Here is a 19,683-nt window from a genome sequence, read left to right on the forward strand (position 1 = left end):
TTTCGCTATTACATATAAACAATATATCGGTGAACATATTTGTGTTTTTCTGCAATTATCTATATTATACATCATGGAATTTGGGAATCATAAGTTATGCGCATTTGACCTTTTCCTATATGTTACCACTTTGCCCCCCCAAAAGGTTGTAACAAATGACGTTTCCACATATACTGGGTATTCTCATTCTTTTTATACTTTGCCAACACATTACATGAAAAAAGAAAAAAAAATCAGGGTATTTATTTATCCATTCAACATTAACTTATCGTTTATTCTGTGCCAGGCCTGGTCCCCCGGCCTTGGGATTATAGCAGGAAACAAAACAAAGCCCCTTCCCTCTCTGGCCAGTATCAATGATCAGCTCAACATAAATGTTGGTGACTGCTATGGAGAAAAAAGAAAGAAGCATAGAATGGTTCAGCAGGACTGGGGTAGGGCTTGCTATTTTAATTGGGATGGTCAAGGAAGGACTCTCTACAAGGATGACCTTCAACCTGAGGACTGAAGAAGTAAGGGTAAAAGCTAGGCAGACATCTGGGGAGAGGGCATCCAGGCCTAAGGGAAGTAGCATGCTTGACAAATTCAAGGAGAAACAAGGAGGGCAGGCAGGGTGAACAAGAGCAAGAACAGTAGGGGTAGGATCTAGGGAACATCTTTACCAGGACCGCCAGCAGCCTGAGTGGTCAGTAATGATATGAACAACAAAGCAAAACGCATTTTGCAGTTGCGAACTCCCATTCCCACACTTTGCAAGCAGAGAACTTCTGAAGTTCTCAGCTCAACCTGTGAGTAATCTGTGGAAATTGTCCAGCAGTACGAGAATGAAAAGAAGGTAATCGTTCATAACTCCGACCATCTGCGTACCCAGGTAAAGCCTGATCCATCCTGGTGTCACTTGACACAAAACATTCCAGACCCCACTTCCCAGCCACCCCAATTACGCCTAAGGGGCCCAGTTTGGGAAAGAGAAGAGCTGCGCCTGCGCAGTAGCGTGGCACCGCCCGCGCACCCGAGGGCCCCGCCCAGCGCGCAAGGGGGCGGGGATACGCGGGCCCGTCTCCGGAAGCTGCTGCCACTTTCCCCACTGACGTGTCGAGGCCGCGAGACGCGTCGCGGAAAGTCGCGGTGGAACTTCGCTGCGACGTACAGATCTGGCGCTTTACGCTGCCGGGCACTGCGGAGCTGGGAGATGTCGGCTGCGGGCCGGGCGGAGCCCTTGGGTCCTCCCAGCAGCTTTGCGAAGCGGCTCCTGGTGACCGGGGGTGCTGGTTTCATGTAGGTAACGGCGCCGCTGGACGAGGAGTGGCTCCCCAGAAACCCCAACCTTTTCCTGCGTCTCTGCTTGCTCTTGGCAACTTGGAACCAGCTTGGGGGGTCTGATATGGGAGGGTCTTAACGCACGAACAGCATCAGCCTGCCTTCTTCCCCCTCTCCCTGCTTGCGAAGTCTCGGTTCCTTTGAAACCGCGACTCCTTTAAGGCGCCTCCCCACCAAAGCTGAAGCGGTGTGGTGCTCTCTGCCTTCTTACCTGGCCCGGGATGCACCTGACACTCTTCCGAGTGCCCCCACATTGCAGTAAACTTCTCACCAACTGCCCCAGCCTCCAGCCCGCCCCTCCGTACGCAGACAGGCCTTGTGCATGTAAGAGCCAAGAAACGATTTTTGGATTATAGCAGGACATTCATTTATTGGGCGGGCTATAAAACAACAACGACAACACCACACCCTCTCTTGGTGCTTTGAGCTGGACGAGTTGAGCGATGCCTCTTGCCCTCCCACCCCCACATGGAATCAGTGAGTCCTCTTTCACTGCTTCCCAAGCAACCACTTCTCGCCCTTCCCCCTCCCATCCTAGTCCAGTTACTGGCTTCTGCCTAGATTGCTACTGTAGCTTTCTGATTGGTCCTACTGCTTCCCCCCTTGTTCGCTAAAAGTCTGTTCTGCACACAGAAGTCAGTTTTTATGAAGTAGATAAGTGCACAAAGTTTTACCCCAGTTTTACCCACAAAATTTTACCCCAGCCTGTCAAACTTAGAATAAAATCCAAATTTGCGTATCTAGAAGACTCAAGTGCCTGAGGCCTGATCTTCCAACCTGATCTGCCATTCTGCCTCTTTGTTTTACTGTACCTGCCACACTTAACCTTTTTGGAATTTCTGGAACGCATGAGGCTCATTCCTCCTGTCTCGAGGCCTTTGCACTTGCTTCCCCTTTGGTTAGAGCGCTTGCGTCACTCATTTCCGATGGTTGCGTAGACATCACCTCCTGGCTCAGGCATTACTTAGCCATCCTATCTAAAAGCGCCCCTTTCCCAACTAACACACTAATCACTATCTGCAGTCTGAAGTTATTTTGTGTATTAGTGTTTACTTGCTTATTTCCTGCATCCCTCCTCTAGAATGTAAACTGGATGAGGGTAGAGACTACTGTTCCCCTCAGCATCCGTAAGAATGCCTGGCTTATTCTACAAAGGTCTTCAGTAGTTATTGAATGGATGAATGCACAGGTACCAACAGGAAACTCCCAATGTCTAGTGGAAGAGAACATGGGAATCACGTCCCCCGTTGGCACATTAAGTCACCTCTTTAAATATGACAATAACTTGGAGGAGGGTACCAGGCAGGCAGGGTTTATTTAATGAGAAGAGGGGCATGGCCATAAAAGGGTGGTACTTGTGTGAGAGTGCTGGTCCCAGAAGGGCAGGTTCTAGAAAATGCTGTGAAAGGGCTGTCAAGTACAAACTCTGAGTTCATAATTTGGTCAAGGGCTGCCCTTATTCCTGGGAGCCGAATGTTTTGGTGTCCATGAGGAAATCTGGTGGACCATCTCATTGAGAGATGCCTCTGGTTCCACTCCTGGTCCTGGGAAAACCAGGAGCCAATATGGTTACCCAACTCAGGATGGCCTCAGCCATTATTAGCTTCGAAACCTAGGTTTAATCTAGAACCTCCCTGAATTTTCTAGGTTACACCACCAAATTCTTGTACCAGGAGATAGTAATTGCAGTAGGGTTACTGTGAACATAAACAACTACGCTCATACTAACTGAAGTTTTGCACAGTTATACCTACAGTTTCTTAAAAGGTACGTTAGTTACAGTTTCAGTCTACCTGTACTGACCACACCCATTGTACTTATTATCCTGCTTCACTCCCACACTCAAAGCACATGGACACAAATTGTTTGGTTAAACTATTTTTCTTCCTTATACCCAGGACCAGGTAAATTCTCTTTTCTCCACAGTGCAAAGGATATTGATATATCAATACCGATTATTGATATTGTTGAGAAAGTTAGTGAAAAGTGGTGGGGGTGGGGGAGGGAGTGTATTCAGAATACTTAATGTTATTTCTGTTATTTTGCAGAAACTTAAAGGTATCTCTGAATAGTTTCTAATACTCAACAGGTTAAGGTAACATTTAGGAACTGTGAAGAATTTAGCGAAAAGGTTACATCTTCTTCTAACAAAATATACTTTTTTTTTTTTAAAGCGCATCACATGTGATTGTTTCTTTAGTAGAAGATTATCCAAACTATCTGATCATAAATCTAGACAAGGTGAGTTGTTATAAAAATGAGCTTCATGCACTAATACTTATATACATTTTTTTTAAGTATTAGAATCTTATCCCGCTGATATTTTAGTTTTTTATTTGGTCATTTTAGCAACTTAGGGGTCTACATAGTCATGTGATCATACTATATTTAATCTTAATCTTTTAGAAGTTTTTCATTATGATAGCCCATAAAGTAAAGGTTTTAAGTGCAGTGCTTTTACCAGAAGAATATCTTCAACCCTAAGTTCAATATTTAGTGTAATCTTGTGATTATTAAGCTTTTTCTGGAATTGGGATACTTTGATTATTTTGTTTTATTATTTTATTATTTGATATTATAACTGCCACCTTCTGGAAAATTACATACTTATTTCTTAAATTAAAACTAATTTAGTTTTGAGGATTTTTCTGTAATAATCGAAGTCTCCCTGGAGAGTCTGAAAGCCATGATTGGTAATCACTGGATTTTTGACTTGAAACACAAGACGCAGTTACCTTAATTTCATAAGACGTAATAGTAAAAATCTATAGACAGAATTATCTGTAGGTCTTACCAATTTTTGCCTGCCTTTACTATCAGAGATAGTAATTTTTTCCCCCTTTGTACAGGGATTTACCAACAATTAACTCTGAAAACAGTGTCATGAGTTATAATATGGATAACACAGGTGTTATTGTTTTCAAGTACTAGTTCTTTTGCAGTAAGAAATGGTAAGCTTTTCTGGTGGCTGGGGACAAATCTCGGCCGGAAAATTTTTTAAAGGAAGGGTTTCTAAAAAGTAGTTTTTTGTATTTTCAAAAAGTAACAAAATTACATGGTTTTTGTTTTTTTCCTTTCTAATATATCAGAGACTTCTTCTAAAAGCAAAGAGCAAACACTTTAAGAAAACATATTTTCATATTACGATCAGAATAGCTACAGTCTTTAAAATAAATCGATATTTTATAGGAAAAGCTATTATCACTTTTTGTGTTGTTTCTCTCCCTCCCCCTCACTTACTTATTTTAAGCTGGATTACTGTGCAAGCTTGAAGAATCTTGAAACCATTTCTAACAAACAAAACTACAAATTTATACAGGTATGAAACTTTTCTTACAATTATATAATTTTTATGCTGTGCCTCTGTAGCCATTCAGACATTGTTTCTACTTGGCAAGCTTGTGTAGTGTGGGCTTGGAAAGCATGCTTATTGAAGACCTTCTAATTTCCAGAAGTACCATGTGCTACAGAGACTATTACTTTTAGATTAATACCACTATAAAGCTGCATGTGATAGTTGGTGCCTTGGCAGCTCTATGGATAGGTGACTGACTTTACATGGTTTATGATTTTTAGGTCCTCAATAGCCTTCTTAATGAGGCCTTGCTGGGTTTAAAGAGATTGGTGTAAAGGGGACTGTTACTCAGGCCAGGCAACGGCCAAAGAGCCCATCTACAGCCCGTGGGCTAATCTTCTTCAATCAAAGTAATTGATTGGCTCTGGAGGGCTGATTCTTACTAGGCACTCTTAGAAGAGTCCGAAGTATAAACCAGAGAGCCAGGTCATTAATTTGCAAAGGGAAATTTTAATGTCAAATGAAACTATTTAATGATTTATGGTTTTTATTTTTTAAAGATAATCTATAAACTCTCCTTTTCACCACAAATTATAAAGAATATACTGAGCACACTCTTCTATATGAAAGTGTTTCTTTCAGTCACCAAAGAATTGTTGAGAATACATATTTTTAGAAGAACTAAATGTGCATATAACATCAAAAGTCCTCTTACGAATTCACTTAATTCACTCAGTTGTGGTGAAACACATTTTTAAAAATGTGATTGTAAATGATTACACTTACTTTAAATGTATTGCAATAATGGTTACCTCAAACTTTAAAAATATGTTTACAAAAATCTGTTAAATGAGGTTGGCAAAAATGTTATGGGAAAAAGCTAGCTTGGTTCTTAGTTGTCATTGGTGCTCAATAAAATACTGTTTTGGACACATATTTGCAAATAAGTGTTTTGAATTGATTATCTCATATCCTCAGATGCTGGAGAAATACATCATTACTATACTTACTTGACCCCTTGGTTGGATTTTCAAGATAATCTCTATTAAAGCAGGGTGGTGGGGGGAGATTAATTTTTTTCTTATTGTTTTGGTTCATGTAGTTAAATGGTTATTACCAATGGCAGTGCTGAGTGAAACTTCACTTTTTCCTGTTTTCTTTTTTGTATAGGGTGACATATGTAATTCTCACTTTGTGAAACTGCTTTTTGAAACAGAAAAAATAGATATAGTACTACATTTTGCTGCACAAACACATGTAGGTAAGCATTGTTTTATGTTACAATTATGGTGGGCAAACTCTTTCCCTGGTGACTAATTACCCTAAATCAAAGTCCAGTATTGAAGTCAAGCAAGTAGGAACTTAATATGTCTTTGAAGGAGCACAAACCATGCTCTCCCAGGAAAACTGTGTGCTTTCCAGTCCCTTTTATTAATGTAGGTTGAAATACAACCTTGAATGCTATCTTAAAACTTTGAGTTTAACTAAATGCAATATAGTGATAATTTCTGGGGAGATGGGCCTTCACCTATATTTTTAATGTGCGTGCATGTATGTGTTTTTTTTAAGCTGGGTGGTGGATACATAGTTGAACGTTATATTATCCATAGTGTTCTCTGAATCTGCGATATCTTCTAATTGTCTACCATTTTATATTGTGCAATATACCATACGTTCAGAAGAGTTTAGAAGAAGAGCTAAATGAGTAATGATAATGTGAATACCCATATAGCCATCACCTAAACAGAAGATAGAATATTGTTGAATCCTCGTTAGTGGTATATTACTGCCTTATTACTTGATTTTAAAATTATAATTTCCCTTGGTCTCCTCCATAGTATATTTAGGAGATTATTCTGTAGCAGGATATAAGATATTCCTCGTTCCTTTTTATTTTCATATGCTCCATTACGTAGCTGTACCCCATTTGTGTTCGTTTCCTACATTTTGCTATTTAAATAATATTGCAGTGGATGGCTTCATGCCTGTGTCCTTGTGTATACTTGCCAATTGATGTTGGATGGGGATTCCTAGAATGACAAACTCAGCATAGATTAGTTTGTTAGGGCCGCCATAACAAAATACCATGGACTAGGGCTTAAACAACGGAAATTTAGTTCTCACCTTTCTGGAGGCTGGAAGTCCAAGTGCCAGCAGGCCAGTTTCTCCTCAAGCTTCTCTCCTTGGCTTGCAAGTGGCCACTTCCTCTCTGTGTCCTCACACAGTTTTCCCCCTGAGCATCCCTCGTGTTTCTCTTTGTGTCAAAATATCTTCTCTGAAACATACCAGTCATGGTGGACGAGGGACCCAAATGGCCTTATTTTTATTTAATTACCTCTTGAAGGCCCTGTGTCCAAATATAGGCACATCCTGAAGTACTTGGGGTTAGGGTTCCATCATGAATTTGGGGGGAGCATGATTCAGCCTGATAACCAGGGTGAAGGGGTAAAGGCATATGTAATTCACCTGGCTATTGAGAAATTTCCTTCCTTAGGGGTTGAAAACACTTTGCATTCTTACTTCTAATATATAAAGTATCTTTTCCCCCATAACCTCACCAACAGAAGGTGGTGTCAAATTTTTTAATTTTTGCCAATCTGATAGGTAAGAAGTGGCATCTCTGAGATTTCATTTTAAATTTTTCTTATTGTAATTGAGACTAAGCATCTTAAGCTTAAGGACCTTTGTATTTCTTGTCTAAACTATTTGTTTATGTCTCCTATCCAAAAGGGTTGTTTCCTTTTATTTTATATAACTTCTTTATAGATTAAATGTATTAGCCCTTTGTTTCTGATAAGTTCAAATATTTGTCCCAGTTTGTCATTTGTCTTTTTTAAAAATTATTTATTTTTTTAATTTCTTTTCAGTGTTCCAAAATTCATTGTTTATGCACCACACCCAGTGACTCCATGCTATACATGCCCTCCTTAATACCCACTACCAGGCTCACCCAATCCCCCATCCCCTGCCCCTCCAAAACCCTCCAGTTTGTTTTTCAGAGTCCATAGTCTCTCATGGTTCATCTGTCATTTGTCTTTTTACTTTGTTTATAGATTTTCTGGTTGTTTGTTTTTTCTGTGCAAGAGCTTTAACATAGTTGAACTGATCAGGCTTTTTTTTTTTTTCCCCCCTTTTGCTTCTGGACTGTGAGCCATTTTTAGTAACGTTCCCTTCATTCCCAGATTATAGAGAACCTATTCTTCAAGCAAATTTATTTTAAAAATAATTTATCAAACATTCATTGTGTTTTCAGCAATAACAGATTGATCTGAAAAGCCTTGCCATCTATGAAACTGGAAGTTTCAAGTTTTTAATTTAAAAACATTTTAAATTTAGATGTATCCTTTTTTTTTTCTTTTTAGAATTTTAAAAAAACTTTTCTGCAAATTTAGCACTGATAGTTTTCTAGGTTCTAAGAATTTACATATGTTTCATAATTTAGGCTTAAAGCAAGCATAAATAGCAATGTATTTTTGTTACTTTTTAAACTATTGCAGTTGTGGTGAATGAAGAGAAGTGAATAGAACTTTCCTTAAACCTGAGTCTACTGTTGGGTATTTGTTTTGTCCCTTGGGTGGAATTGTTCTAGATTTTTCTCTCTCTCTCTCTCTTTTTTTTTTTTTTAGATCTTTCATTTGTACGTGCCTTTGAGTTTACGTATGTTAATGTCTATGGCACTCATGTTTTGGTGAGTGCTGCTCACGAAGCCAGAGTGGAGAAGTTCATTTACGTGAGCACAGATGAAGTGTACGGAGGCAGTCTTGATAAGGTAAGCTCAGAAATTGTATGTTTCTCCTACTTACCATGGACCATGATGCAAATCTGTCTTAAAACCTCTTCTGGGTTTTTTTCATCCCCTCATTACACACACTGTGGGACTCTCCAAAATGTTATTCCTTTGTGTCTTCTGTTCAGATCAAAGAATGTCACCCCGAATGACACATCCACCTAGTCTTGGTACAAATTTATATGTAATTTGACTGATAATATTTTGCAAGAGAGCAGAACATCCCACATTTCTGTGCCAGTCCATATATGACAAATGTCCTTCCCATGGGCCAGGCGTAGGTAACTAGACTACGGCATACTGCCTGCTCACCTTCCTCCTCCCCTCAGGAACCAGTGGAATGGTAAGGAGTGAATGTGAAATTAATGTAGGAACTGGCATCTGTCCTTTTTCTATCGTTTGTACATATTGTATTTTTTATGCAAAAGATGTCTCCGTTCTCATCTGTATTTTTCATCGTCACTGTTTTCAACGAGTGACCTTATTCTGTTTTATATTTTTACCAAAACACATACGTGGTGAAAAAAAAAAAATCGAGCAGTTTGAAACAACTTACAATGAAAAAAAGCAGACCCTGACCACTTCTCCTCAGTATCCAGTCCCACCTGTGAGGAGCTATTATTCTCAATTCTCATTGCAATTTTTATGAGGTAAACTTTTTTCTTCTTGTACCTTTGTCACCCTACATCAGATCTGACACAGTAGCCAGAACAATTTTTTTTAAAAGATTTTTTTTTATTTATTTGACAGAGATTACAAGTAGGCAGAGAGGCAGGCAGAGAGAGGGGAGGAAGCAGGCTCCCCTGCTGAGCAGAGAGCCTGATGCGGGGCTCGATCCCAGGACCCTGAGACCATGACCTGAACCAAAGGCAGAGGCTTTAACCCACTAAGCCACCCAGGTGCCCCGCCGGAACAATTTTTAAAATTAAAGTCATATCATGACATTACTCTGCTCAAAACCTGTTCATATTGTTACACTGGCCTTCAAGGTTCTACATAGTCTGGCCTTCCTCTAGCTATCCGGCTTCATCTCCTATTTCTCTTCTCTCACATCAACCTCCTTGCAGTTCCTTTGGACACAGTTCTGTCCCAGGACCTTTGCACTTGCCGTCCTCTCTGCCTTTCTTATAGGGTTGCTGTGAATGCTACTATATAAAAAATGCTTAGAAAAATGCCAGGGACGTAGTTGGGGTTCAATAATGTCCTTTAACATGTAGTAATTAATATTATATGTTTTCTTATTTTTTCTACTTAGAAACTATGCATAATATGTATTTTTAATGCATCTTTTTGAAATTAGGAATTTGATGAATCTTCACCCAAACAACCTACAAATCCTTATGCATCATCTAAAGCAGCTGCTGAGTGTTTTGTACAGTCATACTGGGAACGATATAAAGTAAGAACTGATTTCAGAAACTCTTGAATCATTTTTCTTTTGATTTAGGTGATAAAACTCCAGGTTAGCATTAACCACATTCTGTTTTTAGAGTTGAAGACATAGATTTAGGAGTTTATATATTAAGGAGTTTAAAACATTTATTTCCCAAATCATGTGGACAAAGTAGGACCTACTTCTTGTTCAGTTCACCACTTAAAGGAATAATTTTTATATATGTTTTCCCACTTCAGTGGTACATAGAGTATTACAGCTGTAGGGAAAAGCCCTATTGGAATATCCTGATTCCCAGAATCCCCCGGGGAGAAGAAGACAGAGTAGGGCAGATTCCGTGACCTGCCACGTGCTCCCCTCTGCCTGATTCACCTCTCTTGGCTCCTCATGAATGGGAGTTGACATTTTCTTGCCTTTTATGTTCCATAGCATTGACCCTTTGCCCTTTCATGGTAGCTCTTTTTATTTGTAAGCGTTGGTGCATCAGAGAAAGACAACGTGAAGTTTCACATCCAACCAAACCTAAGGTCTGAGACGCAGTCTCTGAAATCATCCCGTAGAAATTCCCTTGATTTCCTGCTCTCAAACCTAACCAACCTGCCCCCATCTATATTCATCCTGCTCTTGTCCCAGGAAAGAAAATATTCCTCTTTCTTTTAGGAGCCTCTGCCTTTCTCTGAGTCCTATCCTCCCATATTTTCAGGAATCTTACATCAGGGAAAAAAAAAAAAAAAAGCCCTTCACTTCTGTCCTTGATGTGTGTGGAGTTACTTAGCTGCAAGTGCCCATCTTTCAGGACTTCTTATCTTTAGAGAATCATTACAATTGGACCTCTTACTGCGTTAACGTTGACTACTCTTTAAGTTTCCAGCTGTCATCACGCGAAGCAGTAATGTTTACGGACCACATCAGTATCCAGAAAAGGTACATTTTACCTGTGAAAATACACTGTGTTTCAATGATTGTAGCTTCTCATTATTTAAGATAATCCCTCTTCAGTTATTTGTCTGAAATAATTTCTGCTGTAATTATACATAATTATAAGCACTGTATGGGCCACATGCAGATCTTTTCAGGTGTAGAGTCTAAAGACCTGAGTTGAGGTCTCAGCCTGACACGGGCTGGTGTGACCTTAGGCCCTTGGAGCATCGTCTTTAAACTGGGGGATAGTGAAAATACTCAGAAGGGATTTTGAAGGATCCAGTGAGATCACAATGTGAAAATGCCTGGTGCTCTTTGTGATTCTGAAGCTCTACAGAGCATTCCCTTCGCTCCTGCCATGCTGCTGAAGACTCCTTCCTGGCTTGCGTCCAGAAATTTGAGAGCTAGTTAGAGAGTCCTGCAGGAAGCTGGTACAGAAATTTGTCTTCTTGTCAGCCAGCTCACTGTTTTCCCCAGCTCCTCTATAGTTGCTGGCCTGAATGTCTTCCAGAAAATAGAACGAGTCGTAAATAAAGAAATGTACTTAAGAGGCTGAACCAACTATGCAGTTGGTTCTGTATCATTAAACCTAATTTGAACCAACCATTGCCTTCTGTGCCTAAAAATTGGGAGATGGGATTTTTCACCTTCCAGCTGGTTGCATTGATCTCTTTGGCCAGAGAAAGGGGCCATGTCATGATCTGTTGGTCTTAATGTCTCCTTTGCTTAATTTGGGGAGTACCTTTCAGAGGTGCATTATAAGGTGAATAATATATCTCACCCTGTTTAACATAACCTTTCTTTAAATTCAGTGGCACTGGAATTTACTTTTTATTAATTTCACAAGCACTGATTGGGTAGGTGTTGTACACAAAGCGGTAAGTAGGGTATGATTCCTGTCCTCAGGAAATCAAAGGTGAACTTGTGATGAGACCAAACTGTTCACGAAGACATTTTCTGAATTTTTACACTATTTGTATCATTTTGTCTTTATATTTGTCCAGTAGATACCTTGTTTTTGTGAAATAGGAAGCTATCGTAGAATTCTTTCACTTATCAAAATTACAATAGCTTTTTTCTTGAAACTGATAAAAAATTAGAATTTATCTATATGCATATTTCTTAATAATCATAATCTTTTAATCTTATGATGAGTTAGATTCATATTAATGAGTGAACTTCCGTTATCTAAAATGATATTTAAATATTCTTTTAGGTTATTCCGAAATTTATATCTTTACTACAACACAACAGGAAATGGTATGTTATTATTTACCTTTGTACCCATATGTTTTTCTGGTATGTGGAAAATATTTGGTGACAGCCTGTCTTGAAAATCATAAAGTCTTAAGAGTTGAAGACCATAGCATTGAATGTTTCAACAGATGTATGTATTCCTTCTACACTCAATGTGATGGTTCTTTAAATAATTATAATCTGTTACTCATCTTTATGATTTACTTAGATAACTTGAAATTTTTTTAATAATTTCAGTTCTTAAATAATGTAGCCTAGAACTTGGAATTATCTCATTAAGATCCAACATCTTCATATAATTTTGCTTTTCCAGAGGATTTATTTTATTCTCTGAGCTATACATATTTCTTCAAAATGATCTTAAGGTAGAAAATTGATGAATAAGTTATTTCTGAGGGGTCATTTATATGTGTGTTACTTCCTTACTGAGTGCTGCATGAGGTTCAGTGGTCATTTAAAAATTATGGGTAAAATTTAGAAAAGTCCTGAGAATAAGTGTTTTCATTAAAAGATTTCTAGGGTCCCCATGGAAATTGGCTTCTCTGGAATTGTACCCAGGCATTGTGTTACTCTGGTTTGGGAGAGCTTTTTACACTTTATGATTCCCTTTCATTTAATCTTTTTAGCTGCATTCATGGATCAGGGCTTCAAACAAGAAATTTCCTTTATGCAACTGATGTAGTAGAAGCATTTCTCACTGTCCTCAAGAAAGGGAAACCAGGTGAAATTTATAACATCGGAACCAATTTTGAAATGTCAGTGCTCCAGCTTGCCAAAGAACTAATACAACTGGTATGTATACATTTTAAGAGGGTAGTGTTTTCAAAATGGTCACTAAATCAGTGGCAGTCATCACTCATTTAGTCAAAATCAGCAGTTTATAATTTACTCAATTAGAAAGTGAATGAGTAAAAAAATGAAAAGTACATGAAGATATGTAATTATTGGAAGTTATATCACTCATTTATAACAGCTTTTCGGGAAAGTAAAAATCCTAACAGATTGGATGTAGAAACTTACTGAAATAAATACCTCAATGTCAGAAATACAAAACGGTGTGTGCTAATCTTAAAGATTGATGATATGGAAGTAATTATAGTTAGGAGTGTATGTATGTATTAATGAACATCAATTTTCAGTCTCAGGATTCAGGAGTAAGGGAGACTTGGTATGTGGAAATACTTTCCTTTGCTCGGCTCTCGGAATACTGTGTGCTTCAAACATGTGGGTTTTCCACACCATGAAATTCTCAGAGACAAGCTGGGTGGCCTATTATTTAACTCAGTTCTGACATTATCTGCCTGGAGATGGCTCCAGATCCCTTAGACTAAAGGCTCAGACCGCCAGGACTCTCCCCTGATTCACAGGCCAACCACAAAACCTGGTTGTCCCCTGGGCTTCTGACCACTGACTGACGATCAGCAGAGGTGCTTAGCTGGAGTGACTCACAGAAGTCAGAAAAGCAGTGTATTTTCTAGATTATTGGCTCATTGCAAAGGATAGAACTCAGGAACAGCCAGAGGGAGGAGGTGCCGGAGCATTGACCATGCACCGTCCCGGCCCACCACTGTCCCAGCACCTCCGTGTTTTCTGCAGCTCAGAAGTTCTCCAGAGCCCATCATTTTGGTTTTTCATGGAGACTTCCTTAAGTAGGCATGATTGGTTAAATCATTGACCACTGGCTATTAATTCAGCCTCCAGCCCTCTAAGCACAGACTTGGTTCCCTTGGCCACCAGCCCCCATCCTATAGGGGCTTTCCAAAATTCACTCATTAACATAAACTTGGTGTTCTTGAAAGGAGCTTGTTATGAATAGCAGAAGACACTTTTATCTCGCATCACTTAGGAAATTCCAAGGGTTTTAGGAACTTGGATAAAGACCAAATATACACTTATTATAAGTTACAGTATCACACTGAATAATAACCAAGAGCCAAAAAAATTAATATTCTCCCCTAGTTTATGCAGTGTGTATTCTTTTTGAGCCTCAGATGGAATATGGGTTATCAAGCATGGAAAGTGTTCCTAAAATGTTCTTCATTTTAGCTGTCTCCCCCATTTGAAGGGGTTATTTTTCTTTTTTAAAGATGTATTTATTGGGGTGCCTGGGTGGCTCAGTGGGTTAAAGCCTCTGCCTTCAGCTCAGGTCCTGATCTCAGGGTCCTGGGATCGAGCCCCGCATCGAGCCCTGCATCAGGCTCCCTGCTCACTGGGGAGCCTGCTTCCCTTCCTCTCTCTCTGCCTGCCTCTTTGTCTCCTTGTGATCTCTGTCAAAGAAATAAATAAAATCTTTTAAATAAATAAATAAATATATCTTTAAAGATTTTATTTAAATAAAGATATATTTATTTATTTTAGACAGAGAGCTAGAGATGGGGTGAGGGGTAAAGGGAAAGGAAGAGAGAATCTTCACGCAGTCCCTGTGGGGCTCAATCTCATGACCCTGAGATCGTGACCTGAGCCGAAACAGGATTTAGACGCTTAACCCGGTGCATCACTGAGGCACCCTGAAGGGGGTGTTTTTCTGGTCTCTTTAATCAGCTCTTGAATACCTTTGTTATTCTCTGGTCTCACTTTAGAATTTTGACTCAAAAGCCTTCTCCATTTTCACAGATCAAAGAGACCAGTTCAGAGTCCGAAATGGAAAGCTGGGTGGATTATGTGAATGATAGGTGAGTAACAAGTTAAAGCCTTGGGGAAAGGTTGTGAAATCTTAGATACTTACACAATTCTAAAATATATGGACTTAACCAGAAACAAGTATTATCACTCTTGATTTTTCCACTAAAATATTTTTTCCTAATTGTGTATCAAAAGAATAAAGTGTAACATTATTGCTTACTAGCTGTGTGACTTAAAGAAAGTTACTGACCTTTTCCAAGTCTGAGGTCTTCTGGAGTGTGAAATATGGATAATAATGTCTTGTTAACAGAAGTATTTTAAGGTTTATTATAACGTATATAAAGTACCTGACCTAGTATGGGGCATAAGAGCCCTAATATATTTATGTGGATTTATTTATTCATTCATCAAACTTTTAGGTATGAGGCATTGCGTTCATACCCAGATCATGGCTGAAAGCAGAAAAGGATGAGCCATAGAAAGGGTTAGGCATCTGGGATTCCAGATGATTTTTTTTTCAACGTGTACTTTATTTTAAAAATTTTCTCTAAGTGTGTCATTAGGGAGAATTTTTTAAGAAAAAGTTTGAATTATGGCAAAGGTTCATGGACACACATTAATTCTCTTAGTATTTAAATTTGTAAAGATGTATCCACAATGTCATTTTAAATCTTTTTTTTTTTTTTTTCTTTTTTGAGACCTACCAATGACATGAGATATCCAATGAAGTCAGAAAAGATACATGGCTTAGGATGGAGACCCAAAGTGCCTTGGAAAGAAGGAATAAAGAAAACAAGTATGTTATGCATTGGTACTTTCTGGGGAGGGGGTGAGATGCAGAAAAATTTAAAGGAAATGTAATTTACTTTTAGAACACTATAAATTCAGTAGACTGGTGATGAATCATTTTCACTTTTCAAATTGTTACATTTCATGTATTTCCAGCAGCAACAGTTACATATCTCCTACGCATGTTGTATTTCACATACTGACTTCTACTCAGGCTTCCTGTCTCTTATCAGCATTTGTCAGATACCTAGTTCATTGGTTCTCAGGTGCAGACTTTTCACTTTTTTCCATATCCTTTAAAGGTGTGAATTTTAATGTTGCTGGTGTTTTCTTCTTATTGCACTTTCCTTTCTTTCTTGGGAATATGTAAAATAACAGTCCATTTTAAGGTCAGTGGCATCTTCAATTTGAGCAGTGACCGAGTTACAGTCTTTGAGTGTCTTAAGTCTTTTTATGTTGAAACCAACTAAATTTAGTATGTGCAGAAATAGCCATTAAAATGAATGTATATAAAATCTGTGTATATATGTTAAAGTTTGGTTTAAAAATGTATTCATGAGAAAAGATAAACTCACATGTAGAAGAGAAGTCTTCGTTTAGAGCTTGACACAGAGTACTTATGTTGAATTTTTAAAAGCTAATTCAGAGATAATTGATCATTTTTTAACCCAAAAAAACTTTACGGATAGTATAGCCACATAAACTAATTTTACGTATTACCAGAAGGAAGATAACAACATCTCCTTATACCTGTAATACAATATTGCTGCATTTACATGAACAAACAGTACATTTCTTTCTGTAACTTTAAAACCAGGGCAAATGACTTATCTATCTCCCTGTATTTCTTAAAATCAGAACGTCTTAAATACTTAACACCAGCAGATGCAGTATCGAAGGACTTTTGAAGTTAAAAAGAAAACAATAACTGATTTTTAAATCTGAGTTTTCAGGTATTGAGACATCTTGTGATTAATGACATTGATTAGATCAGAATGAAGTTGTTTTCTTCACGAGGCTCCCCTTTGGCAAGACTGATTGTTACTTAAATTAAAAATCTAGGTAAAATGAGCTGAACAGCTGTTGGGCAGGATTTTTTCTTACATAGCAGGAGCCCAGTAAATGTTGGCTAACTGGTGTTCGGTGTTTTATTTTTTATTTTTGTCTTTTGGTTTTTCCTATCAGTTGACTGGTACAGAGAGAATTTTCACAACTGGAAGAATGCAGAAAAGGCATTAGAACCCTTTCCAGTACAAACACCATTTGTATAGAAAGGACAGTTTTCAGAGAAAGAAGAACATTATCCTACCTCGACAAGTGATGTGAAATCAAGTGACCAGATGAAGTGTCTTCTTCATATGGAATCGATTCATGACTGTTTGTATAAAATTCAAACGCAAAATGCCTCAATCTTCAGGATAGTTTTAGTATTGCCATAGGATTTAAATATCAAGATTCTCTCAGAAACCTTTTCTCCTGAAAGTTTGGAACCAGGAGGCCTAGAAAGGCTTCTCTGTAGGAGGGAGGCCAGAAGGAGGGATCTCAGGGTTCTGAGAACCAGGATGGGGAACAGCTCTGTGCGGATAACAGCCTTGGCTGGACTGAACTCAGCTTCCCAGCCTTTCCCACTGGCCAGAAAGTCTCAAGTTTTCATTCTTAGGCAATATAGGATGAGCCATATACCCTCATTCATCTTTTTTTAAATATCTGATGTGCTATAATTGTTTTAAAAAGGGAACAATGGAAGCATATTTAGCACTTTTTAACTTCTAGTAATTTTATAAAATTAAGTTAAATGTTTTTTAAAAGAAGGATGTAGTTTTTATATTTTCAAAGTCAGTTGTACTATATATAAGTACCTGCACATGAGAGAAATGTTATCATGTATTTACCATTTAAAATGATTTTATTTATAAAATATCAATATTTTAATGTATTTAATGTAGAATGTGGCTTTATTTTTAGTAAGGTATGTTTTTATTTTGCTGTAGAAAAAAATTTATATTACTTGATTAAATATTTTTAATTCCTCTGTCTCCTAAAGACTTTAAGATGACTTGAAAAAGCAACTGACTGGATATTGCACTGAGAAAGGGAAAGGAGTCCAAGATTGTGCCCAGCTTTCTGGCTTCTGTGCATGAGTGATGGCTTGTTTCCTCTGTGGAGTGGGTAACAAGGTCGTTAACTTGGAGGTGGCTAAAGGAGGGGAATAAGAGTGGAGAAGGGCCTTGAGGAGGTAGAGATCGAAAAAAGAATAAGCAGATCCAAAGTTAGTAAGAGGATTTGCCAAGAATGAAGCACAAACTTAATTGAACATTGGAATTCCAGAATTCCAGGAAGTGTCAAAATAGATTGATCCAGAGGTGGGCAGAGCTGGAGTCAGGAGGGGCGGATGGAGCAGAGGGCTGAGAGAGGGACCAAAGTGATGCCCACTGCTCCTAGTTGAGTAGGAAAGAATGTGCCTCTTGGTGGTGGCCAGTAGCTAGAGGAAATGGAGCAGGGGAACGGGCACAAGGGTGTGGAGGCAAGAGTGTGGAGAGACAAGGAAGTTATAGGCAGAAAATGGGACCAACTAAAAGCAAATGGTCTTTGGTGAACTTTGGTCATTGAGGGTAGATGACAAAATAAAAACACTTTTTCTGTGTCATTTGTTTTTGCACAGATTTTTGTGTACACCTCTCTTTCCAACTTCAATATACTCAGTATAGCTTCACTTTTATCATTTATCTAGTCTCAGGAGGTGACCTTGACAAGTATTAGGAACACATAATAATAAACCAGTTAAAAAAACTTTATGCAGAAAGTGTAAAAAATGAATGTTTTACATTACATATCATCAGAGAAGTACAGATTAAAACAAAAATTAGATACCTATTAGAATGGCCAAAATCTAGAACACTGACGACACCGAATGCTGGTGAGGATATGGAGCCACAGGAACTCTCACTCATTGCTGGTGGAAATGCAAAATGGCACAACCACTTTGGAAGACAAAACTAAACAGACCTTTACCGTGTGATCAGCAATCACACCCCTTGGCATTTACACAAAGGACTTGAAACTTATGTCCACACAAAAACCTGCAGATGTTTCTATTAATTTTATTCATCATTGTCCAAACTGGGGAGCCACCAAGATGTCCTTCAGCAGGTGAATGGCTAAATAAACTGGTGTATCCAAACTATGTGAACCATCAAGCCGCGAAAGGACCCAGAGGAAGCTTACCTGCCTATTGCTAAATGAAAGAAGCCAATCTGAAGGGAATATGCAGAAACAGATGGTCAAAGTTAACACCTATAATGATAAAAGAAGGAGCAAGATTGGGCAGGATGATGGTGCCGGCTAAGGCTCTGCAGGCAGAAAGGGCAAATCCATATGGAAAAAGGATCATGAGAATAGACCACCAGCCCTTTCAGGCTGGAAAGGACTCAATGAAGTTAACTTGCCACCGAGGAACTGGTTGGTTCTTCAAGGAATGGTGTCCTACTGGGGGCTCAGCCTTTGTCTGCTGCCATCGGGTTGGGTGTGCAGCAGCGGCTGCAGCTAGACTGGCCTTGGTAAGTGAGAGTCCATGCTGGGGGCCCCAAGGGCAGGTTCCATCTTCACATCTATGGTGAGTCCATTCAGGTGCCCACTGCAGCAGTTCTGGGGTAGTTGATGGTGAGGTCTAGCCACAGTTAAGTAACCTACTCATTTTGTCTACCTGATTGTTGAGTGCCTCTTCCATGGTGTTTGCTTTCTAGGGGATATTAATGTGACACATGGATCTTCACACTCCCCAGCCACCCCCATGTGGCCATTCACATGCCTCCAAGCCTGCCTTATCTCTGCCTCTCTAGTCTTTTCCTTCCAAGTCACCCGACGGGCTAACCAGGCCATTCACCGCTGCCTATGCATTCATGTATTTCTCACTCCGGTCACTTCTGTACAAAGCACAGGAATGGGGACACTGCTCAAAGCTCTACCCTTTGAGAGATTGCGCCTTTACACATTTTTTAAAGCCACCCTGATGTGGCTTTAATACAGCTACCATCTATTTGTGACTTGTACACACATTACAAGCAACTTGTCTATAACTTCGGGATTTTTCTCCCCTTTCAAGAGGTTGTACAGGCCTTCCATGGCCACAGGTAGAAGCTGAGAGAGGTAGGACCAAGCTGGTGACATGTGAGTCTAGCCTACGTACTCCTGCAGCATCCTGGTGCCCTCTGATTCTACCCAGGCTCAATCCCAATGGGCCATTTTTATCTCACCATGCACTGCTACTGGGCCCATCTGACTTTATGGCTAGTTGGGTGC

The 19,683-nt window shown here is 39.1% G+C and overlaps 1 protein-coding gene across 1 annotated transcript; it reads left to right on the forward strand.

The window, feature by feature from the left end:
• The first annotated feature begins 1,092 nt into the window (after nt 1–1,092).
• Nucleotides 1,093–18,030, forward strand: TGDS (TDP-glucose 4,6-dehydratase). Its single transcript, XM_080799766.1, has 12 exons — nt 1,093–1,278; nt 3,495–3,561; nt 4,571–4,639; nt 5,786–5,876; nt 8,242–8,384; nt 9,703–9,801; nt 10,660–10,719; nt 11,933–11,976; nt 12,600–12,765; nt 14,587–14,645; nt 15,294–15,391; nt 16,570–18,030. The coding sequence occupies exons 1-12, from the start codon at nt 1,193–1,195 to the stop codon at nt 16,653–16,655; spliced, it is 1,068 nt and encodes a 355-aa protein (XP_080655892.1). The 5' UTR covers nt 1,093–1,192; the 3' UTR covers nt 16,656–18,030.
• The last annotated feature ends 1,653 nt before the right edge of the window (nt 18,031–19,683 follow it).

This window comes from Martes martes (assembly GCF_963455335.1).
Source record: "Martes martes genome assembly, chromosome: 3".
Classification (NCBI taxonomy): domain Eukaryota; kingdom Metazoa; phylum Chordata; class Mammalia; order Carnivora; family Mustelidae; genus Martes; species Martes martes.